This window comes from Hylobates moloch, unplaced genomic scaffold, assembly GCF_009828535.3.
Source record: "Hylobates moloch isolate HMO894 unplaced genomic scaffold, HMol_V3 SCAFFOLD_8, whole genome shotgun sequence".
NCBI lineage: Eukaryota > Metazoa > Chordata > Mammalia > Primates > Hylobatidae > Hylobates > Hylobates moloch.
In genome coordinates, this window is record NW_026652283.1 from 92,425,034 (window position 1) to 92,450,103 (window position 25,070).

A 25,070-nucleotide genomic window follows, 5' to 3' on the forward strand; every position below is an offset into this window, starting at 1 on the left:
GGTCTCCAACTCCTGACCTCAGGTGATCCACCTGCCTCAGCCTCCCAAAGTGCTGGGATTACAGGCTTGAGCCACTGCGCCCAGTTTCTCTGCATCTTTTTTTTTTCTTTTTTTTTGAGATGGAGTTTCACTCTTTTCACCCAGGCTGAAGTGCAATGGCACGATCTCTGCTCACTGCAACCTCCAACTCCTGGGTTCAAGTGATTCTCCTGCCTCAGCCTCCCTAGTAGCTGGTATTACGGGCGCTGCCACCATGCCCAGCTAATTTTTGTTATTTTAGTAGAGACGGGCTTTCACCCTGTTGGCCAGGCTTGTCTCAAATTCCTGACCTCAGGTGATCTGCCCGCCTTGGCCTCCCAAAGTGCTCAGATTACAGGTGTGAGCCACTGCACCGGGCCCTCTGCATCTTTTAAATGTCACTATTCTGTCAGAAGCCAGGCTGGAGTTATGGGAATTCCAAACAACTGCTTCTTGATGACTGCCCCTTAAGATAACCTGGGTGGTTTTCATTCTGTCCCCAACCTGAAAGAGGGCAGTTAAGAGGACTTCTTAGGACAATGCATCCAATATTTTACCAAAGTACTCCTTTTTGGAAGGTAAAGAAATTGGCGTGGCCCAGTTTCTAAATTTTGAAAAATATATTTATGGGAAACTTTGTATCATTTCATATGGTATGCATTTGTTTTGATATTTACTTATTTTTTGAAATTAATAACTTGGAAGAGGTGCCAAGTTATTCCGACTCTTGACCTGTCCCCCTTGGACATTCTCATCCATGAATTTGAGAAATATGGTTGGAGGATCACCAGGTGCAATAGGTCGATGGGCCACCAGGTCAGAAGAATGTGTATTGATGACAAGAGTTGGTAGATCTGGGTTCCAGTCTTGTTTCTTGTTGTGAACTAACTGCATGATATGCCATGAAACCTATCTTCATTTGTCATAGTTTCTAATGTTTTGAGTGACAATATTTGTCCCATTTTTCTTAAAGGAAGTGAGTTTTGTGACTTAAGCTTCCATTTCCTCCTCTATAAGTGGAGATAATAGGCACTTCCTTAGTGGTTTATTTGAGGGATTAAATATAAGCACATATCACTGGGCTTGGCAACTAGAAAGGCAAAGCGAATGTTAATTATGCTGCCTAACTCTTAGGGGATTGATTTGATGATGAACTGAAAATAATTGCCACTTCAACCAACTATAAATGACTTCATACTACTTTGAAAATGCCTTTCTTTAGGGTATCTTTAATTTACTTTTGTCTATGCGTGAACTTAATTGGAGGACCTTTTCCTAAATGCTGTAGACTTTCCCCACATTAAAGTCCCTAAATTATGAAACTTTCTTTCAGGTGACTCCATTGTTTTGCAAAGTTTCTTGCCTTGCTTTGATCATATTTTCACAACTGGATTCCCAACAGAAGTGTGGCAATCTGTAATAGAAAAGTTGGCAAAGAAAGGATTATGGCATGTAAGTAAAAGGAGATGGCTCTCTCATGGGGAGAGTACGTTCTTGATGAAATGATTTCTTTCCATTGGCATTGAGGGATTGTAATTTATTATTTGTTGATCTTGATGCCAGGGTAAATTTTTAACTAGGATATCATTAAAGATGAAAAGTCTTTGAGATAGATTAATTAGCCAGTTTCCATTTATTTTTAAAAATGGGAAAAACACTTAGATTGTGGTAACCTCACTCCTTGCTCTGTGTCTCCACTGTCATCAAAGAAATATAAAGTACAGATGCTAATGGTAATGTGGAATGCGAAAAACAAAGCTGTGTGTTCATTTTCACAATCCTTTTTTATACTGCTTTAGCTAGTGTGTGCCCGGATGACCTATCTGGGCTGCTCACAAGGGTTCTCATGTGGTTTTGAGGGACTGCTAACATTTGGGTACTGGCTAAGTGAGGTTGTAGGACCTGAACCAAGGGCCAGGAATCCATGGAATGGAGGAGTGGGTGGACTGCGGAGGTCTGGGCTTCAGTGTCACACAGATGTGTCCTTGAATCAGAATCCTCCACTTACTATTTTGGGCTAATTACTTCCCCTTTGAGTCTTATTTCCTCATTTGTAAGTTGCATTATATAAACCTATTTCTTCAGAGTTTTGGTGAGAATCAGAAATAATGGACAAGAGCACTCATCAGGTAATGTCTGTTGAAGGCCTGTAGTGCCAGGCATTGAGCTGAGGGGTTTTGTAATACCTGGCATATTCTAAGTGCCCAGTGAATAGTAGTTGTCATTGGTGATAGGCTATAAGTGCTTATGGCCAAGCTAGGAATTTGGTTAGAACAGCCCTGCTGGGCTTTCTAAAGCTGGGCAGTCCAGAAAAGTCACCAAAAGCAAGGGCAACCTATTAAGGACTCCTGATCCTAGCAGATTGGATGACTTTAGAATAGAGAATTCTTAAATTCTGGGCAAGGTAATGGATTCTATTGGAAATCTAATGAAATCTGTGGGGCTCTCTTGTCATGCGCTGACAGTTGTGTGTATAGTTTCAGGGGGTTCATGGGAAACCTCCTGGAGTCCTGCCATGGGCTCCCTGAAGCTTACCCCCATATTAAAAAATCTTCGGAGGGCAGGGAGCAGGGATGAGGAAGGCAGACTGAAGTCTTGGGGAACCAGTAGTCAGAAATCCAGGGTCCCGTTAAAAGACATTTGAGATATTTTCTCTTTGGATAAGGTAGCTGGCCTACCTTATAAGGATCCTTCCAGCTTTATTTTTTAAAAAGTTTTGAAATTCTGTGATTCCAAGTGCTAGGGTAGATCTGTGAGTAGGAGGCCTTAGGCCTCATTAGCAGGAAGATAGTTTAATTTATTGCACTCAGGAAAAGAACCTTGTCCTCTCTTCCCAGTGTAGCGTGGACATGAATAGAGCTCCACGGCCTAGGTAGAGAATGAGAGAATGGGAGACAGGCAACTCCTAATAGATTATTATCCCAGCCAGTCAAGGGAGGGCCCAGGAATCCAGCCCAAGTAGCAGGTCCAACATCCTACCTGCAGTGAGCCTCTGGTAATTCCCAAATACTGCAGACAGAAGCACCTTTTAAAAGGCCAGCAATCTGACCACTGGAATGCTGAACTTATCATGTGGGGTTGAGTGCTGGCAGCAAGGCTTGTTTAGGGCAAAAAGTTAAGACTGGGCATCACAGAGGTTGCAGTGAGCTGAGATTGCACCACTGCACTCTAGCCTGGGCAACAAGAGTGAGACTCCGTTTCAAAAAAAAAAAAAGCATGGGTATCAATCTGAAAGAAACTAGAAGTGAGATGTGGCCATGGGCACAGTTCCTGTGGTCCTAAGTCCACTGGCAAGAGCCATACATGAGAGAGGTTGGAGCTGAGACTGGGTCTCCAGTCATGGTCATAACAGAGCTGGGAATTCTTAGACTTGTTAGCATACCTGAATGATCTCAGTAGGGGCTTCTCAGGATGTGCTGTGAGACCTGTGAAAACTGGCTTAAATTCTCTGGGATTCAGTCTCTTCAGCAACTTTAGATAGGGTCAGTAGTTTAACAACTGGGTCTCTGAAAAGAAAAGGTCCCGATTTGTAGCATTTGCTAACTTTGGTAGTGTAAATACTCTTACCATGGCCAATTTCCAGCTACTAATATGACATACAACACTTGAAGTTAGGAGAAGATGTGTATCATCAACTCAGTAGCTGATAGGAGCTGGCTGCAGCAGACCATTTGACAGTGTCTAATGGGCTGCAAGTACTTGCGGCTTTTAAAATGCTGATGTGCTGAATAATTGATTGGGATGGGGGTATTTCTAAAGGATTTGAGTCTTCCACTTGCTAAGCCTTAAGAACTTGGCAGGGAATTACTCCTTTTTTTTTTTTTTTTTTTTTTTTAAATCTCATTGCAACCATACTGTGAAATGCTACATGACATCATCTGCTCCTGTCCTCAGCAGGCTTTGAGGAAGTGTGGAGGGGCCTTAGTTCTCAGCAGGAACAGGAAGTTGGCTAGACAGAGACTTTAACTGTCACAGCAAATAGCTGAAAAACTTGGCAAGCACTTTAAAAAAAGACAAGGCTAGAGAGTGGTTTTTTTTTTATTTGCTTGTTTTAAAGCTTAAAATAACTTTTTTGCTTTAATAACCTATGTGGAGAACATTATTATTCCAGCCTTTTCTTTTTGTCTTCTCCCACCAGTCATTTCTACTTCTGTCAGCAAAAAAAGACCGATTACCAAGAAATATTCATGTCCCAGAGTTATCACTGAAAAGTCTCTTTGAGGTAAGGTGATATATATATATATATTTTTTTGAGACTGAGTCTCGCCCTTTTGCCCAGGCTGTAGTGCAGTGGCACGATCTCAGCTCACTGCAACCTCCGCCTCCCTGGTTCAAGCAATTCTCCCTGCCTCAGCCTCCCAAGTAGCTTGGGATTACAGGTGCCTACCACAATGCCCGGCTGATTTTTGTATTTTTTGGTAAAGATGGGGTTTTGCCATGTTGGGCAGGCTGGTCTTGAACTCCTGACCTCAGGTGATCACCCACCTTGGCCTCCCAAAGTGCTGGGATTATAGGCGTGAGTCACTGCGCCTGGCCTCCTAAGGCGATTTCTTGAAACATACACTTCCTCGTGTCTGGTACTTTCTCCTTCAGCTGCCTTACCACAAATTTGTTATTTATAATAATCCTAGGCTTGGACCACAGCTAATCCAAGTTTTACTGATTCCATACTTTATGGGTAAAGGAGTTTGAAACTTCCTATTGATTAGTGATTTCCATAATTTGTCCTGTGTGTTTTTTTTTCCCCAGAAATACGTTTTCATTGGACTTTATGAGAAGATGGAACAAGTGCCCAAGTTAGTCCAGTGGCTCATCTCCATTGGTGCAAGTGTTGAGACTATAGGACCATATCCCCTTCATGCCCTCATGCGACTCTGTATCCAAGCCAGTGAGTCTTCTCCCAGTTTTCCACCTTCCAAGCTGCCCTTCCAGCCGAGTTCTGGGACTCTGTTGAGCTCAAGTGAAACTAGAATTAAACCACTTGAACGCAGACCATTTTAATATTCAAATGAGCTGATTATTCAAATGAATGAAGCAGCAGGGAAATAGTATCATTTTTATCTTTCCTGGCACCTAGTAGCTGCAGGAGGTCCAAACGGAAAGGATTGTGTTTCTAGACAGATCCTGGCAGGAGGATGGAGCCCTGGGACCCAAGGAAGGGACTTAGGACAGACGGCTGTTGCTGGGCAACACTCCCAGGAGACCTGCAGAGTTTCCTCCTTCCGGCATAGGCAGCTTTGCTCTATTTCTCTCGGTTCATTTTCACTCTAGCCCAGAGGGCTGACGGCTGTGTTGTGAGGCACACAACACAGTCCCTTGGCTGAGGGGATCCCAAGGGAGACATGAGCTGTTGCTGATACAGTTTGATTGTGCTTCTTTTAAAGGACTGCTATTTTCATGAAATTCTTTTTTAAGCTTTGCCATCTGGTTATAGGCTTTAACTTTAAAAATATTTTTATTTTATCATTAACACACACATATGCACACACTCACACTTTAGATAGAAGTTTGTTTTTCTTTCCAAGCACACGTGGCAACACTGTGGGACATTCACCCATAGCATTTTAGTGCCAGAAAGGGCCAAGAGAACTTGTCTAGTCTACCTCTTGTAGGCTGTATCATCTCCCCAGGAATGGGGGTGTGGGAGGTGGCCATGGGCTTGAGACCTGGAACCCCTGTCTTTGCTTTAGCCAGATTTGTCCTGCTGTTATTTGTTTCATATAGTGGGGAATTTATAAGATTTTTTTTTTTTTTTTTTTTGAGACTTAGTCTCACTCTATTGCCCAGGCTGGGGGAGTGCAGTGACGTGATCTTGGCTCACTGCAGCCTTTGCCTCCTGGGTTTGGGCGATTCCCCTGCGTCAGCCTCCTGAGTATCTGAGATTACAGGCGCCCGCCACCACACCTGGCTAATTTTTGTATTTTTAGTAGAGACGGGGTTTCACCATGTTGGCCAGGCTTGTCTCAAACTCCTGATCTCAAGTGATCCACCCACCTCGGCCTCCCAAAGTGTTGGGATTACAGGCGTGAGCCCCACCATGTCTGGCCGAGAGATTTTATTCTTACACAGAGATTGGTAGATAAAACATTTAAAAGTAAAGCCTGATTGAAAGCTACTTAATCTAATCCTCCCAGTTTCAAGTGAGGAAACTGGAATGCAGAGAAGTGTGGCTCTGGTTATGAATGTCATGATTCCCCATTGTGTCTACTTTTAAGTTAGTTCCTGTGATTATAGGTGGTATCAGTAAGATTGAGCCTTCAAGGTGGTATGTTTTAATCCTTGATTTGTTTCTCAGAGAACTCTGACATGGTGACAAATTGGTGTCCAAAGAGTTGGCAGAGGTGCGTGGCTTTCCTAGATCTCAGGAACGCCAAGGAAGGAGTCTGGGAAAAGAAATCAATATATATGTCTTATTGATAGTAATGTAGTAGGGTAATCTCATCAGAGATACTGGCTTGATTATTAAAGTGGAGGCTGTTGCGCCTCACCCAGATCCTCTTTGCCACCAATCCCCTCACCCCCACCTGCTGTCAATGTTAGCTGCTAACAACTCACAGCTGGCCCCTTGGGTAGAGCGCTGCTCTTTGTCAAAAGAAACCACTTCCCAGAGAGGTTCTCTCTGGACCTTGCCTCTCTCCCTGAGTGCATTCTGTAGCTCTTGATTGACTGACATGGGGATTCAAAAGGCCAGCCCCAGTGCCTCAAGGTAGGTCCAGGCTGTAGTGCATTCCTGCTGCAGGGCTGCTCATGAGGTCAGGCTGGAGTGACTGTACTGGGATCACTACCTTGCTTAGCTGCTTCCCCTACCTGTCCTGCCTTCCTTGCCCTTTTCTCATGCTATCTCTAGCTCAGTCACATGTATAAGAATCCCTGTCTCAGGCTTCTAGGGAACCTGACCTACGATGATTATGGGTAGCTTTCTATAACTCATCCTCTCACTTGACAAACGCCCGTGTCTCCCCACACCTGTTTGTGGTGAGTGGAAACGTATGTTGGATTCCTCATTTGGTTACCTTAGTGTGGTCCACATTGACTTGCTTTGCTGATTTTCTTTCTTTCTTTTTAATCTATTGCTGCTGCACAAATTAACTTTGCTGACTTTCTGTATGTGGAAAACATTAGTAAGTCATTTTAATTCCCTTCAGGAGAAAACCATCTTTTCCGGTGGTTAATGGATCACAAGCCCGAGTGGAAAGGCCGCATTAACCAGAAGGACGGGGATGGCTGCACTGTCCTGCACGTCGTCGCTGCCCACTCCCCAGGATACCTCGTCAAGCGTGAGTAGTGGCACTACCCAGAGGGTGCGCTGTGGCTGGCTGGTGTCAGGCTTTGAGGACCCACACCACTGACTGCCTTGTTTTACCCATTCTATCCCTAGCTGGCTCAGAGGGCTAAACTTCCCCTTGAACTAAACTTGATTTTGGTGGGTGAGTGGGTAAGCTGTAATGCAGAAAGAAGGTGAGGTGAGAGAAGGAAGAATTGCTGGGCTTCAGGAGCTCTTTCACCTTGAAATGGCTTCTGTGGGGTTGAATCATTCAAAAACATGGGCTCCTGGCTGCCTTTTTTCCCTCCCTCATCACATGGTTACTCATTTTATTTTATGCCAAATCTGTGTTAGCTGCCAGAGAGGAATCGTGAACTGAACTGCACATGGTTCTGCCTTCATGGCACTTAGAATCTAACACAGGGATTGCATCTTCCCATACCTGCTGGGGCCAGACCAGGCACATGAGGAAGTGAGGCTAGCACATGCAAGGAAAAGCTGGTTCTTCTGACACCGGTGCACCGTGTTAGCCCAGGAAGCAGGAAGGCTGTGTTCAGTCTCTCAGAGCTCTCTGATGTCACTCATTTTTCTTGAAACTCTCAGACCCCTCAGTTTTTGCTTTCTGTTTGGGATAGAGAAGAACATACAATGGACTCTCAGCCTCTGTGGAAGGGAGGTGACAGGGAGTGGTGAGGAGCTTGTGCCTGGTGCTGCTGCAGCCTGGAGGTGATCATAGGAACTAGGCCGGGCTGTCATCTTTTCATGGCAAGAGATGTTGGACATTTGGATTTTTTTTGAGATGGAGTCTCAGTCTGTCGCCCAGGCTGGAGTGCAGTGGCACAATCTTGGTTCACTGCAACCTCCGCTTCCCAGGTTCAAGGGATTCTCCTGCCTCAGTCTCTCCCGAGTAGTTGGGACTACAGCCAAACACCAGCATGCACAGCTAATTTTTGTAACTTTAGTAGCTATGTTGGCCAGGCTGTTCTTGAACTCCTGACCTCAAGTGATCCACCCGCCTCGGCCTCCCAAAGTACTGGGATATAGGCATGAGCTACCATGCATGGCCAGAAATCTGGATTTTTTAAAACTGTGAAATCTTGTGATTTTTCAGCTGTCTGCTCAGATTTAAATATGCCTGTGAACTAGAACCAGCCTGAAGGCCTCCTTTTGGGGACCTCTGGTCTGGTGGTTACTCGTAGGAAACTGCAGTTTCCTCTCTTCAGCATCTGTCATGAGGAGCCCAGTGAGGCTTGTTTCTCTAATGTCATTCCCACTGAACTGGGACCTAGGAACCTATATCTAGGGAAACAAAGGAGAAGGGGCCTATGGATTTTTGAGCTTTATTGAAATATTATTCATATACTATATAATTTACCTGTTTAAAGTGTACAGTTAAATGCTTTTTGATCTATTCAGAGTCGAGCAAGTATCATCACAATACATTTTAGAACATTTTTATCCTAAAAAGAAACCCCACATCCATTAGCAGTCATTCCATTTCTCCCATCTCCAAGCCCTAAGCAATCACGACTTTTTGTCTCTATGGATTTGCCTATTCTGGATATTTCATGTAAGTGGAATCATAGAATATGAGGCCTTTTGTGACTGGCTTCTTTCACCAGTGTATTTTCAAGGTTTATCTGTGTTGTAGAATGAATCAATACTTAATTCCTTTTTATTGCCAAATAATATTCTATTGTATAAATATACCACATTTGTTTATTCATTCTTCAGTTGATGGGTGTTTGGGTTGTTTCCACTTTCTGGCTATTATGAATAATGCTGCTGTAAATATTTGTGTACAGGGCGTTTGTTTTCATTTTTCCCAGCTAGATACCCAGGAGTATAATTGCCGGATCATATGGTAACACTATGTTTAACCTTTTGAGGAACTGCCAGACTATTTCCCAAAGTGGCTGTACCATTTTACAGTCCCACCAGCAGTATATGATGATTCCAGTTTCTTCACTTCCTAACCCGTTATTTATTATCTGTTCTTTTGATGTTTTCTGTGTTTTAGTCCCTTCTTAAAGACAGTGATATTCTGGCAAACAACTATCTCTTCAAGACAGAAGCCCTGAATTGTAGCATTTCTTGAGTTCCATGGTATAATCAGGGTGTCTGATCTTTTGGCTTCCCTGGGCCACATTGGAATAAGAATTTATTTTGGGCCACACATAAAATACAGTAACACTAATGATGGCTGATGAGCTTAAAAAAAAAAGAAGGCCCATGCACAAATCTCACAATGTTTTAAGAAAATTTACGAATTTGTGTGGGCCATGGGTTGGACAAGCTTGGAAATACTCCCATGTGGCATAATTCATGGTACCAATGTGATGTCATGCAACACAGAGTTGGGAAGAGATGTGTGGTAGGACATTATTATATTTTATTTTTAGTATACAGATACATTTTCAGATAGATGTAAAGAAACCTCATCATAGATGATAGCAAAATGTAGTAAAAATTATTAGGAAGTGATGGGTTTTGTTTGTCATACAATTTTTTATTATAATTTTTATCAACCAGCTTGCAACATTTCTGGACCTTAAACAATTGGCTCTTGTGAACTAATATGGACTGGGTCTTAGCATACCACTGTGCCAAAGCTCACATTAGCCTAGTAATTTATGGTTAAAGAATGTGCTACACCAATCATTGTGCTCTCTTTACATATCTCTACCTTGTAAATCTTCAATAAAAAAATACTTCTTGTCTGACTCTTTGATTTGCAAAAAACACGTCTCCAGGTCTCCTGACATCCACGTGGCACAGTGGCACGCGCCTGTAGTCCCAGCTACTCGGGAGGCTGAGGTAGGAGAATCGCTTCAACCCAGGAGGCGGAGCTTCCAGTGAGCTGAGATCGTGCCACTGCACAACAGCCTGGGCAACAGAGCGAGACTCTGTCTCAAAAAAAAAAAAAAAAAAATCCAACAATAAATGTAGATGGAAGGAAGAAAAATTTTAAATCAACATTAATCAAAGACCATAGTAATACCTGTAGCTGTCAAGATCTACCTCAGCCTCCCAAGTAGCTGGGAGTACAGATGTGTGCCACTATGACCAGCTAATTTATTACATTTTTAGTAGAGATGGAGTTTCACCATGTTAGCCAGGATGGTCTTGGTCTCCTGACCTTGTGATCTGCCCGCCTTGGCCTCCCAAAGTGCTGGGATTACAGGCATGAGCCACCGTGCCGGGCCATTTTTCTCATTATTTTTTGTTTTCTACTGTCTTTGAAATCCATCATGTGTTTCACTCTTTTCACCACACCTCATCATGCATTTCAAGTGCTCTATAGCCATATGTGGCTTACACTCTAACCTGTATGTGGCTTAGAATAACAATTTTATACCATTTCTTATAAACGCAGAAACCCTTCCAACTTTCTGAAAGTTGGGAGGATAAAACATAAAGTAAAGATAGGGCTGGCTGGGTGTGGTGGCTCACACCTGTAATCCTAGCACTTTGGGAGGCTAAGGTGGGTGGATCACTTGAGCCCAGAAGTTTGAGACCAGCCTGGGCCACATGGCAAAATTAACTGGGAGTGGTGGTGGGCACCTGTAGTCCCAGTTACTTGGGAGGCTGAGGCAGGAGAATCGCTTGAACTTGGGAGGCGGAGGTTGAAGTGAGCTAAGATTGCGCCACTGCATTCCAGCCTGGGTGACAGAGCAAGTTCCTGTCTCAAAAAAAGGAGGGCCTTTTCTTCCTTCAATTAGAGATGTCAACATAGGCTGCCAGTATGACCTCCAATGAATGAGGATACTCTCACAGTCTCCTTCTTCTTTTGCTTTCTCCCATACCCTCTTCCTCTTCTTTTTCATCAGGGAAAATCTTGTCTCTATTTTTTAAAATGTTTTATTTTGAACTAATTTTAGACTTATAGAAAAGTTGCAAAAATGGTTCAGAGATTTTCCGTACTCCCCTCACCCAGCCTCCTCATAAAGTTAGCATGTTGTATAATCAAAGTTTAGGCCAGCACAGTGCCTCCAGCCTGTAATCCCAGCACTATGGGAGGCCGAGATAGGAGGATCACTTGAACCAAGGAGTTTGAGAGCAGCCTGGGCAAAATAGTGAGATCCTGTCTCTATAAAAATAAACATAAAAAAATTAGTTGGGTGTGGTGGCACAGGCCGGTAGTCCTAGCTACTCAGAAGGCTGAGGCGGGAAGATGGCTTGAGGCCAGGAGTTCGAGGCTGCAGTTCAGCCCAGTCAGCTGACTGAGACCCTGTCTCTAAAAAATAAAATAAAAGCAAAGTTTTATTATCAAAATGAAGAAATTAACATTGATATAATACTGTCCACTAATATATAGACCTCATATGAGTTTCACTAGCTTTTTCACTAACGTACCTTTTCTGTTCCAGGATCCCATATTGCATTTAGTTTTTATGTCTCCTTAGTGTTCCGTAGTCTATGACCATTCCTCAGTCTTTCCTTGCCTTTTGTTACCTTGACCCTTTTAGAGAGTAGTAGTCAGTTATTTGGTAGACTATCTATCAATTTTGGTTTGTTTGATATTTTGTTATGACTGGAATGAAGTTACATGTTTTTGATAAGAATATTACAGAAATGATTTTGTATCCTCAGTGAATCATACCAAGGGGTTCATGATGTCAATACTTCTTATCACATTAACCTTGATTATTTGGTCAAGGTGTGATGTGTGGAGCTTCTCCACTGTAAAATTACTATCTTTTCTTTTGTAGTTAATGAGTATCTTGGAGGGGATACTTTGAAACTGTGCACATACCCTGTTTCTTCTCAAACTTCTTCCCACCAATTTTGGTATCCATTTGTAGATCTTGACAGCTACAGGTATTACTATGGTCTTTGATTAACATTGATTTAAAATTTTTCTTCCTTCTGTCTACATTTATTGTTTGAAAAAAATTTTTTTTTTTTTTTCTGAGACAGAGTCTTGCTCTGTCTCCAGGCTGGAGTGCAGTGGCACGATCTCGGCTCACTGCAGCCTCTGCCTCCTGGGTTCAAGTGATTCTTCTGCCTCAGCCTCCTGAGTAGCTGGGATTACAGGTGCGTGCCACCATGCTCAGCTAATTTTTGTGTTTTTAGTAGAGACAGGGTTTCGCCATGGTGGCCAGGATGGTCTCGATCTCTTGACCTCAGGTGATTCACCCACCTGGGCCTTCCAAAGTGCTGTGATCACAGGCGTGAGCCACTACGCCCAGCCTATTGCTTGGAATTCTTCTGTAATGAAGAGCTGTTCCTTCTCCCTGTATATTCAATTATTTAATGATTTCAGTATGGACTCGGATGTTTATTTTATTCTATGGGATAAAATCCAATGCTATGATTATGTATTTTTTTGCTAACATTGCTCCAGCTTTAGCCATAAGGCACTCCTTCAGACTGGCTCCTGTGTTCCTTCAAAAAGTCCCCTTGAGCACTTCCTTACTTTCAGACACCACAAGGTGTTCCAGGTTCATATTGCGTGGTCCCTGTCCCAGCCCTGGAATAAACCACTTCTCTAAGGATCCCTGGTTCCTATTGGAGAATGTTAGAGGAAACAAGATCTGGTACTAGGTATGCCATTGCTAAGCAGAGTGTCATTGTTTCTAGGACTTTTTGGCAGATAAGAGCTAGGACATACATGTATGTGTACTAACTGATGATACTACATCTATATTATTGTATCTCTCTGCATATGTCTATGTTAAAAACCATAAGTTTATATTGATATCTCTGATTCCAGTCCAAACACCATGATCATTCAGCCCTTTTTATTTGTAATATTGTTCATCTACAATATATTTACTTATTTAGTCTATGAATTTCAGACTAGGTAACCCATAATACCTCTGCGAGAAACACATTTACTGACTAGATTTATATTCATTTTATGTTCATTTATATTCAGTGTTTTTTGTCTTTAGCCTTAGAGCATCCTGTTAAGATACTGGTAGTTCTTTTCTTTCCCACTCCCTTTACTATGGTTTTGTTAGTAATTTGTAGAACACTCAGACTCATTTTTTTAGTGTTTGTATTCCATTTTAGGATTTGCCCCACATCCTGATTGATTTTGTTTATATTTTGGGTATATGAGGGGCATGTGAAATATTACCATGGTTCTAGGAGTCAGAACTTTACAAAAGATAGGCTTAGAGAAATGTTACTTCCTTCTCATCCTTGCTCCCTGGCCATTTCCATTTCCTCCTCCTTTCTGCCCCCTGCCCATCCAGCCTTATAGATAATCAGTTTCTTTAATTTCAGGCCTATTCTTTCTGCATTTCTTTTGCAGCAATGAACACACATGCTATTTTCTTATAGCTCCCTTTCTTTTTTTTTTTTTTTGCATGAAGAGTTACATTATATAGATAACTCTTTGGCACTTTTTCTTTTGGCTCACTGCAGCCTCACCCACCCAGGCTCAAGTGATCCTCCCACCTCAGCCTCCTGAGTAGCTAAGACTAGACATGTGCTACCATGCCCGGCTATTTTTGTTGTTGTTGTCGTTTGTAGAGACAGAGTTTCGCCATGTTTTCCAGGTTGGTCTCAAACTCCTGGGCTCAAGTGATCTGCCTGCTTTGGTCTCACAAAATGCTGAGATTACAGGCATGAGCCATTGCACCTTGCCTGATTTTTTTCACTGAGAGTGTGTCCTGGAAATCACTCCATATTAATTCATATGTATAAATGCGTATGTAGTTTTATTAGATATTATCAACTTTTCATCTAGGAGAGGTTTGTACCAATTTGCGTTACCACCAGCAATGTATGAGGGTGCTTCTCTCACAACAGTCTCACCAGCAGAATTTGTTGTCTTATTTTAAAAGGTTTTCTGGTCCAATAGGTGAGAATTGTTTTTCCAGTATAGTTTTAATTTGCATTTCTCTAATTATGTGTGAGGTTGAACTTTTAAGAATGTGTTTAAGAATCATTTTAATATCTTTTAGTATGAATTACATGTTCATGTCTCTTTCCTACTTTTCTATATGGTTTTTGGTCCTTTGTCCTCAATTTTTAAGAATTCTTTGCTCATTAGGTCTTGTCTGTGGTATATATTGCAATTATTTTCTCCCAGTTTGTCAGTTGTCTCCTGACTTTGTTGTTTTTTGTCATGCAATTTGGTTTTCTTTTTATGTAGTCAAATTTATCAATCTATTGTTTATTGCCCCCAGATTTGGAGTTACAAAGTCTTTCCTTACACCAAAGTTGAAGAAGAATTCACCCGTATTTTCTTCAGGTGCCTGTAGTGTTTCATTTTTTTACATTTAGATTCTTGGTCCATTGTAGTTTATTGTAAGAATCTAGCTTTACTTTTTTCCAAATAATTACCTATTTGTCTCTGCACTATTTATTTAAAAGTCTGTCTTAACCTCAGTAATTGGAGATGCCACTAATGCTGAACTTGCTGTTCTATTCTATTTATCTCTTTGCCTATTCATGTGTTGTAGGCGTCTTTGAATCACCTTTCTAAAAACCAGTTTAAAAATTTTAAGTACACTTTATACCCACCAGGATGACTAAAATAAAAAAAGATAACAACAAATGTTGACAAGGAAGTGGAAAACTTGGATCCTTCATACATTGCTGGTGGGTAAGAAAAATGGTGCATCTGCTTTGGAAAACAGTTTGACAGTTGCTCAGAAAGTTAAACAGTTAACCATAAGACCAAATCTGTCACTCATAGGTATATACCAGGAGAAGGTAAACATGCCCAAATAAGAACTTGTACATGATTATTCATACTAGCATTATTCATAATAGCTAGAAAAGTGGAAACAGCCCAAATCTCTATCAACTGAGGAATGGATACATAAAATATGCCATATCCATACAAGGGAATATTATTCAACCATAAAAAGGAAGTACTGATACATGCTACAACACGGACAAAGCTTGCAAGCGTTATGCTAGCTGAAAGAAGCAGACAAAAAAGACCACGTGTTGTGTGATTCTGTTGATATGAAATGTCCAGAATAAGGAAATCCCTAGAGACAGAAAGTAGATTACTGGTTGCCAGGGGTTGGGGAAGGGGAGTAGAGAATGACTTAGTGTGTATGAGATTTATTTTAGGGGTGATGAAAATGTTCTGGAATTGGACAGTGGTGATGGTTGTACAACTTCATAAATACACTAAAACTAATTAAATTATATAGTTTATATTTATTTATTTATTTTTGAGAGAGATTCTCCTTGTGTCGCCCAGGCTGGAATGCAGTGATGCGATCTCGGCTTACTGTAGTCTCTGCCTTCTGGGTTCGAGCGATTCTCCTGCCTCAACCTCCCAAGTAGCTGGGACTACAGGCATGTGCCACCGTGCCTGGCTAATTTTTTTTTTTTTTTTTGAGATGGAGTCTCGCTCTGTCACCCAGGCTGGAGTGCAGTGGTGCGATCTCCGCTCACTGCAAGCTCTGCCTCCTGGGTTCACACCATTCTCCTGCCTCAGCCTCCCGAGTATCTGGGACTACAGGCACATGCCACCACGCCTGGCTAATTTTTGTATTTTTAGTAGAGATGGGGTTTCACCATGTTGGCCAGTTTGGTGTTGAACTCCTGAGCTCAGGTGATCTGCCCGCCTCGACCTCCCGAAGTCCTGGGATTACAGGCGAGAGCCACCACACCTGGGCAAATAGTACACTTTAAAAGAATGAATTTTATGTTATATGAGCTCTATCTCAATGGAAAAAATATTTTAAAGGGGAAAAATATTGAAAGTTCATGTTTTTGATTAAAAAAAAGTTCACTGGATGTGACTTGAGTTTAAGGTGCACAGGGTTGGAGATGCCACAGACCCATGACCCAGAACAGCTGAGAGGCAGTGAATAGTGGCTCTTCAAGTCTGCAATAAGAAAATGGCCTCCAATTAGGGGAACATCACACACCGGGGACTGTTGTGGGGTGGGGGGAGGGGGAAGGGATAGCATTAGGTGATATACCTAATGCTAAATGAAGAGTTAATGGGTGCAGCACACCAACATAGCACATGTATACATATGTAACAAACCTGCACGTTGTGCACATGTACCCTAAAACTTAAAGTATAATAATAATAACAAAAAGAAAATGGCCTTCAATTAAACTAAATTGCAAACAGGGGGAAAGAAACAGAATGGAAAGAGTAAAAAAGTTGGAGAATTTGTGGTGGAAAAAGTAGTAGATTGATGTGTAATGAAAGGGAAAGTGGACTATTTCCTCAAGTGGAAGGGATTTACAGATGCTACAGACCTACAGATGGAAGAATGTCATGATACAATGCTTGGTTACCTGAAGAAAATTTGGATTCTCCAGAGTTAATCGAAGCATTTATTAATTCCCAAATTAAGTAAAGAAAAGGAATTACAAAATACTTTATCTCACAGTAAATCTGATGACAGCAAATCAAAGAAGGAAAGAGATGCTGCTGAGAAACCAAGAGGGCTTGCTAGAGGTCTTAATCCTGAAAGAATAATTGGTGCCACAGACAGCAGTGGAGAATCAATGTTTCTCATGAGATGGAAAGATTCAAATGAGGCCAACTTGATGCTGGCAAAAGAGACAAGTGTGAAGTGTCCTTAAATTATAATTGCTTTTTACGAAGAAAGACTAACTTGGCATTCTTGTCCAGAAGATGATGTTAGTAATTGTTCACATTGTTTTATATATTTATATATATATATTTATATATAGTTGTTGGGTTTGTTGTTTTTTTTCATCAATAGCACTGGTTACTTTGAACAAAGAAACAAAAGGTCTCTGTAGTTGCTTCCTTTATCAGTAAAGAACATTCGATATCATGGTATATTATTTCCTCTGCAGTAAGAAACAGATTTTCTAAATGTTGGGGAAAATTCTCATAGTCATTAATCATAACTTGGCTTCTCATAAGCCTAAGGGTCATTCTGATTGTTTTGTTTTTGTGTACGTATACATAAAATGCGTATGTAAATAGTTTTCTTTCTTTCTTTTTTTTAAACAATTGCCAAAACAAAGTCACAAGTAAGCCCATGTTTCTAATATGCCATCATTCTGAGCAACGTAAGAGATAAATCACTTCTAGGTAAATTGAAAATTTTCCTGAAGCCATGTGTATCAAGTGAAATAAGTGATTCTAATTAATCAGACAATTTAAATTGATAACTTAAAAGCATTTATATCTAAAAATGCAATGGTTTGTTAGCAAATTCCTTAAAGAAAAATTTTATTATTGCCAACAACTCAGCAGCCTCCCTGTGCAGATGAGGAAACTAGGAAAATCCTAGTACGTTTTAATTAAACAAGACAGTTAAATGGGCATTTAAAAAGATGCTTTTAGTGAGCCATTTCTTTTCTTTCTTTTTTTTTTTTTGAAGTTTTATTTTAGGTTCGGGGGGGTACTTTTGCAGGTTTATTATATAGGTAAACTGCATGTCGTAGGGGTTTTGTGTGAAGATCATTTCATCACCTGGGTAATATGTATAGTACCTAGTAAGTGTTTTTTCTGATCCTCTCCCTCCTTACACCTTCCACCCTCAAGTAGGCCCTAGTGTCTGTTGTTTCCCTCCTGGTGTCCAAGTATTCTAGTTGTGTAGCCCTCACTTACAGGTAAGAACATGTAAGTTGAAATCCCTGATGCTACGTTGACCAAAAGGTCATGATTCATGGACTAAGACGTGGATCATGGAAACTAATCAGATGGTTAGAGATGTTGGTAGTTTAGGACCTGCAGCTATAAATGAGTGAACAAACTCTTGTAATCTAAACCAGCGGTCCCCAACATTTTTGGCACCAGGGACTGGTTTTGTGCAAGACAATTTTTCCACAGATGGCAGGGTATAGTTGGGGGTGGGAGAAGAGGATGGTTTTGGGATGAAACTGTTCCACCTGAGATTGCCAGGCATTAGTTAGATTCTCAAGAGTGGCAACATAGATCCTAGATCCCTCACATGCGTAGTTCACAACAGGGTTGCACTCCTATAAGAATCTAATGCTGCTGCTTATCTGACAGGAGGCGGAGCTCAGGCGGTGATGCTCGCTTTCCTCTGCACACCTACTGTGAGGCCTGCTTCCTAATAGGCCACAGACCAGCACCTGTCCACAGCTGGGGGGTTGGGGACCCCTGATCTAAACTATTGACTCGCATGTTTTTTCTTTACCTCAACTTATTCCTTACATGTAGGCTCAGTCTTTTCAGTATTTGTTTCACTGGTTCAGCAGAAGCCAGGAGAAACAACTTTGTATTAATCAGAATGTTATCCAACTGTGTATTGTTTATTATTTAAAATACTGGTGAATGATGGTCAATAAATAGTTTTATATTCCTTTAAAAAATTCAGACACTTTCAAAGAATATGATAAAAAGTAAATCTCTTTCTACAAAATCAACTACTAAAACACTTTTTTTGTGAGTCTTGCTAGTAATGTGTATGTATAATGCCAGTTTTTTCCCTTTTGAATATAAATGTAGGTACACTGTACATTCTGTTCAGCAACTTGCTTTCTTCACTGAACAATGTATCTTAGTCATCTTTCCCTAATAGTATCTGCATGGCAGTTTCATTTTTTTAACGGCTCATACTAATAGATGGTTAAATGTATTTTAGTTCATTTTGCAACTGAAAACAAGGCTTGGAGACCATTCTTTTACATACATGTTTGTGAATCAGTGGGGTTGTATCTATAGGATGATTTCCTCATTAAGAAATTGCTTGTTTGAAGGAGTTGTACATGTTATTTATTTGGATATATTTTAATTTTATTTAAATTTTAAATAATTAAAAAATCAAAAGGTACAAAATGTATACATCAAGAGTCTCTATTCTACTCTGTCCATTAGGCACCAAGGAATGAATGTTACTAATATCTTACATTTTTTTCTGCAAATATTTATGATGTACAAGTAAAAGCATATATGTTTAAGATGTGCTAGCATATTGGTATGCATTTGGATTTTGAAAGCTATTGCTAACTTAAACCCCAGAAATGTTGCCTGAACACTGGGTTTATTATCTCCTTCTTAAGTATTTTTTGGTACATACAGAATCAAGAACTTTCCAGATTATTTAAGTTGGCCTAAATTTTAAACCCATTTGAAAAAATTGGCAGTGTCAGCTGGGCCTTAGAAATCTTCAGCTTTGTTTGTAGTTTGGTGGGTGCTTGTTGTTACAATGGTCTCATTGGCTTTGGTGCATAGAGATTTGAGAGGCCCAGGACGGCAGAGGCTCAGGAACTCACCAGAGCTGGGCAGCAGCATAACCCAAGTCTAGATATGGTTAGCTCCTGAAATTGAAGAAGTGAGGTTGGATCATTGCATCTGTCTTGGTTAGAAGCTACACTCAAACTGGTTTAGGCAAGAAAGAGAATTTATTGTCTCATGTGACTGAAGACTCCAGAGTTTGGTTCAGGTGCTTGCTTCAAAGCTGTCTTTACGAGTCTGTCTTGCCTCTTACTCCTCTGTGTGAAGAAATAACTATGTTCTAATGAAAATCAAGTTTGATATGTTCATTTTGAAAGTGGTGTTGGGAGGGTTGTTGGGTTTGTTTGTTTTCATTAATAGCGGTTTGTGGTTATTTCTTCTTTCTGTTAGTTTTGTTTTTAGACAGGCTGTCTTTCAGTTAAGGCCACCAGAACCTTCAGGCTTATTTCTGCCAATTTGTCAATCTCAGTCAAAGAGGATACCTCCTCCCAATAGTTCAGTACAAGTCCTCCTAGTGTGTCTTAGTGACCTGACTTTGGTCACATGTCCTCCTTATGAACCAATCAATCACTAGAGCCAGAGGAATGGAATGATCTGATTGGCGAGGCCCTGGCCAGGATTCAGCCTCTGGAGGAGGGTATGGGACAGAGCTAGAAGAACAGAATGATCTGAATGGCCAGATCCTGGTTAAGTGTTAGCCCCTGGACCTGGGGGTTGGTGAAATGGTAGAGAATGTGGTTGTCACAGGGGTGTGTGTCAGTCCGTCTGGTGTTCACACCATCAAATCAGGTAAGGCTGAGAGAGAGGAGGTGTCTCAAAGGAAAACTGGGTGGTTCTCAGAAAAAGGGAGAATGGATACTGACCAGACAAAAAAATAAGTCTGATTTGTTGGTGGTTTTCAAAATTTGCTTCCTTATCCCCTTAAAAAATTTTGAAAACCTGTGTACCTCTCTGCATGTATTTAAGTTGACATCTGGAATTTTGTATAATTTTGTACACATGGATATTTTAAAATAAAACTGTTATTTCACTTCTTTACTTGTATTTAATAGAATGGAAATGATGTTCTCCCAACATTTCTGTGATCGTAAGGCTCTAAGCATTACTTTTTTTCTGGATTGAATTATTACTAATTATCAATATGGAGCTTATTAAAACAACATAAATATAGTGAAATTTCTATAATTGTTAAACATAAAAATAAAATTCTAGGGGGAAGTAGATAGGGGATGGATTATGTAGTGCCTTTTAAAAGAGGTTTTGCAGGTTTCAGTTAGTTTTAATTGTCCTTTGGACAGATAGAAAGTCCGGCATGAGGAGGTAACCGCTTGAGCTAACTCCGACCCTTTAATTGTCCTTTGGGTTGATACCCTGGATGTTAGGAGTTTTTACCCCCTTTGGGGCAGTATACTATAGTTATGCTGTGTCACCATACACTTAGTGGCTTGAAACAATACCCATTTATTATACGTCAGTAGAGTGACATGACGTGACTGAGTTTTCTGCTCAGTGTCTTGCAAGGCTAAAAGTGTTGGCTTTGGCTATGTTCTCATCTGGAGTTCTGGGCCTGCTTTTAAGCTCACATGGTTGTGGAAGAATCCAGTTCTTTGCCATTGTTGGATTGAGATCCTGGTTATTAGCTAGAGGCTGCTCTGGTTATTAGCCAGAGGCTGCTCTTGACTTCTGCAGGCCACACACATTCCTTGTCGTGTCTCCTGTATCTTCAGAACCAGCAGAGGAGAATTTCTTGTGCATCAAATCCCTCTCATACTCTGAATCTCTGACCTCTAGAACTTTGACCTTTAGGACTCATGTGATTAGGTCAGGCCTCTCTGCATAATCTCCCTATATTAAGATAAACTGATTTGGGACGTTTGTTTCATTTGCACAGTTTCATCACAGCAGCACCTAGGCTAGTATTTGATTGAATAACTGGGAAAAAGTGTGGATGCACAGCAGGTCAGAAATCTTGGGGGCTTAGAATTCTGCCTACCACAGTGAGATTCTCAATGGGTAGGAAATACGACTTATTTTTTTTTTTTTTTGTAAAGTGGGAGAAGGGCAGTTGCCTTCTCAGGAGGTGAATTTTAGGAAAGCTTACATACGGAAGTTGGAGATTAGGCATTGAGTCATTTAACTCTCTGTGCCCATTTAAGTCTTTGTGTACCCCCAGGGATAGACCTGTTTCATTCCGCAAACAGTTGCATCTGTGACCACAGACATACGTTGATGTTTGGCAAATGGATACATCAGAGCAGCAAATAGAGTTGGCATCTAGGGAGTTGGGGCTGGGAGGGTGGGAACAGTGACAACAAAATAGCCCCTGATGCCAAAGCAATCACCGCTTTCATGTCCTGTCTCCAGGCAGACTTTCTCCTGGAAGAATATTTTGTTTCCTCTCTAGGGAATAAAGAAATCTGAAGTCACAGCTTGATGTTATACTTACAGCTGTAACTGTTGCTTAGTAACCAGATTTCCCCTCTCCTTGCTTGTTACCAAGGAGAGGGGAGAAAGGTAGAGAGAAGCACACTTCTGAACCTCTTGAAAGCTATTGTCCTTCCCACTCTACACAGAACTCCTTGCTTCAGGGAGTTGGGTGGACTACCTGAGGCTAGCAGTTCAGGCTCCACAAACAGAAGACCCTAGTTCTCTTGCCCTGGGCTGCTTGGGAGGAGACTGAGAAGAAGAGCACTCATGGGGACATCTTATGGAAGGAACCATGACAAACCCCCCTTCTCATTTTGGCCTGCCCTAGGACAAACAGAGGATGTGCAGATGCTCCTGCGCTTTGGGGCAGATCCCACTTTGCTGGATCGACAGTCTCGGTCTGTTGTGGATGTCCTGAAGAGGAATAAGAACTTCAAAGCCATCGAGAAAATCAACAGTCACTTGGAAAAGCTAGCTACGTGTTCTAAGGACCTATCAGGTACAGCTTCCAGTGTATTAACTTTTGGGGGGGATAAAACTGGTTCTGTGACATTAGAAACAAATCAGTTTATCTCTTTTCTTTGTATATATATACATATATACACACACATATATATATGGGAGTGAGATCTACCAATCTTTGGAAAACTTGTTTTTTTTTTTTTTTTTAAGGTAGAATGAGACAGCTCTTATTTAGAGAGATGCTATGACATTCTGGGAACTTTTTCAAGTCCACCTTTGGACAGTGTGGGTGATTTTTTTTCCCATGCATGCACACAGCAAAAAAAGGAAAAAAATTAGACAGAATATGAGATGACAAAATCAAGTCTATTTCTTAGAAACAATTATGACCAACAATTTAAAATGCACATACATCTCTATTTCTTGGTTTATCAATTTTGGACAGCATCTGCTGACAAGACCATGTAAAAGATGAAGTGCTTGGCTGTGTCAGTCCTATTTGTTGGGTTTTGTTTAGTAATGCTATTTGTATCATTTATATTCTATTTCTTAACTCTAAGTTTTTCATGCTGCATCTACAGATTGATTCTAAAAATTGCAAATTAGTGAATGACATTTGCATGGTAGTATAATTATGTAAATGTTACTCTTTCTACAACTAGTAACATGGGCAGACCTATAGAAAGGAATCACCAAATGTCCTGAAAACTTTGCTCTTTAAATGTGATACTCTTTAAGCATCTCAGTTTAATGAAACATGTATGTATTTTTACACTTCTTGTAGTTCTTGCACTCATACATGACTCCTGTGGCTACTGTTATCCACATAGATTTCCTCCTTGATATGTTGGAGTACTTGGTCAAGCAAGTTTTTCATGGAGGAGGCATAGATAGTAGACTTACAGAATTTTTGAAAATGTCTTTCTTTTACCCTCATATTGATGGATAATTTGTCTGAATATAGGCATTGTATTTCATCAATAGTAAGTTACACTCCCCCCCGCCGCCCAGCAATTTTAACATCTTTGAAATGGGAATGTGTTTTATAATCAGTGATGTGTCGTAGTTTAATGGCAGCCTTTTCTGGTATGTTCATCAATATCTATGGTATCTTAGTTTTATGAAATATACTTAAAACCTTGTTCCTCACAACTTTGTATAAATTATTTCATTACCTTCTAGCTCCCATTGCTACTGATAGAAGTCTGATGTCAGTCTCATTTTTTCCCCCTCTAGAATTTTCTCTGTCCTTGGAGTCCTGAAATTTCCCTAGTATGTGTCTAGATGTGGGTCCTTCCTCATTCTTCTGGCTTGGCACCTGTTGGCCCCTTGCCTTCTGTTTTCTTAGCTCAGGGGAATTATATTCTATTATTTTGTTCCCCTCCAGGTCTGTTTTCTCTTTGCCACTGCTATTAAATGGATGAGCTTCTTGAATTTATAATATATGTCTCTGTACCTTTCCCTACTAGTCTCTGTCTCCTTTTCTCTTCCCAGATCTTTAAATTCATCTAAAGCTTCTCCTTTTATAATTTATCTCATCCATTGCTGCATTTTTTAATTTGGAAAATTACAGTTTTAATTTCTAGAACTCTTTTGATTGTTTCTTATCTGTAGCAGCTTATTCATGTTTTATATTTGCCACATCTTGCATTGCATTTAAAAAAGCAAATACTTTTTTAAAAAAACTTTCTCCTTTCTTCCCTGAATTATTAATGTTACTTTTGGGGTTAGTTGACTGATTTTCTTTTTTTTTGAGATGGAATCTCACTCTGTTGCCCAGGCTGGGGTGCAGTGGTGTGATCTCAGCTCATTGCAACCTCCCATCTCCCAGGTTCAAGCGATTCTCCTGCCTCAGCCTCCCAAGTCATAGAGATTACAGGCATGTACCACCACACCCGGCTACTTTTTGTATTTTTAGTAGAGACTGGGTTTAACCATGTTGGCCAGGCTGATCTCGAACTCCTGACCTCAAGTGATCTACCTGCCTCGGCCTCCCAGAGTGCTGGGATTATAGGCATGAGCCACCATGCCCAACCTGACTCATTTTCTTGCTTCTCTTTTGTGCTATTCCTTTTCCCTAATTGTCTTCTGATCTTTGGATGGTTTGTATTTATGATTGAAGGACTAGATTGATTAATACTTAGTAGTTGGTAAGCATTCATTTCCTGCAGTTATTTAAATGTGCTTTCCTAGAAACACTCCCTCTCTTGAATGTGCAAGTGGGCAGCAAATTGCAGGCAACCTATAGAGGGCATGTGTTGGGGTGGGAGATAGTCTGTCAGGCTGCGGATTATTGCATTTGCCAGAGTGAGAAAAGTTTTATGTGAGGGAGATTGAAGCTGCTTTTTGAACACATCTCCCTTGACTCCATTTCCCCATTTACGTTTTAATTTTTATTTATTTATTTTAAATATGTCATTTTTATGAGACTGTGAGAACAAGGAGAGAGGGGTAGAGCCCTCTTTTTATTTTTTTCCTTTTCATGGGTGTTCTTTTAAAGCTTTGCAATACCATGTTTAGTTTTTAAATGACCTAATGTTTTTAGGAATACTAATTTCTTCTGTGAGGTAGTATAATGAGTAGGTCATTGTGGAATGCTTTTTGAGAGCTTGTGCATATCATCTCAGTTTCAGAATGGTTTCCATGATTGGAGAAACTCCAAGTAGCCAAACAGGTCAGTGAATTTTCAGGCTTTAAAATAATGGCAAAAGAAGAACCACTGGTTAGTGGTAGAAAATGGCTGACTTGTTTGCAATATATATATTTATATATTATATATAT

At 40.7% G+C, this 25,070-nt stretch overlaps 1 protein-coding gene across 3 annotated transcripts in view; it reads left to right on the forward strand.

Annotated features, from left to right (window-relative positions):
• TRANK1 (tetratricopeptide repeat and ankyrin repeat containing 1) overlaps window positions 1–25,070 on the forward strand; it is a 123,576-nt gene that overhangs the window by 48,596 nt on the left and 49,910 nt on the right. For all 3 annotated transcript variants that reach the window (XR_009214456.1, XR_004249379.2, XM_032162107.2), the window contains exons 5-9: window positions 1,352–1,470; window positions 4,157–4,240; window positions 4,768–4,906; window positions 7,164–7,295; window positions 22,156–22,326. Coding sequence is in view for 1 of the 3 variants with exons in the window: in XM_032162107.2 (XP_032017998.1) it covers window positions 1,352–1,470; window positions 4,157–4,240; window positions 4,768–4,906; window positions 7,164–7,295; window positions 22,156–22,326 (645 nt within the window). In the remaining 2 variants the exon portion in view is untranslated. The remainder of the gene's footprint in view (window positions 1–1,351; window positions 1,471–4,156; window positions 4,241–4,767; window positions 4,907–7,163; window positions 7,296–22,155; window positions 22,327–25,070) is intronic.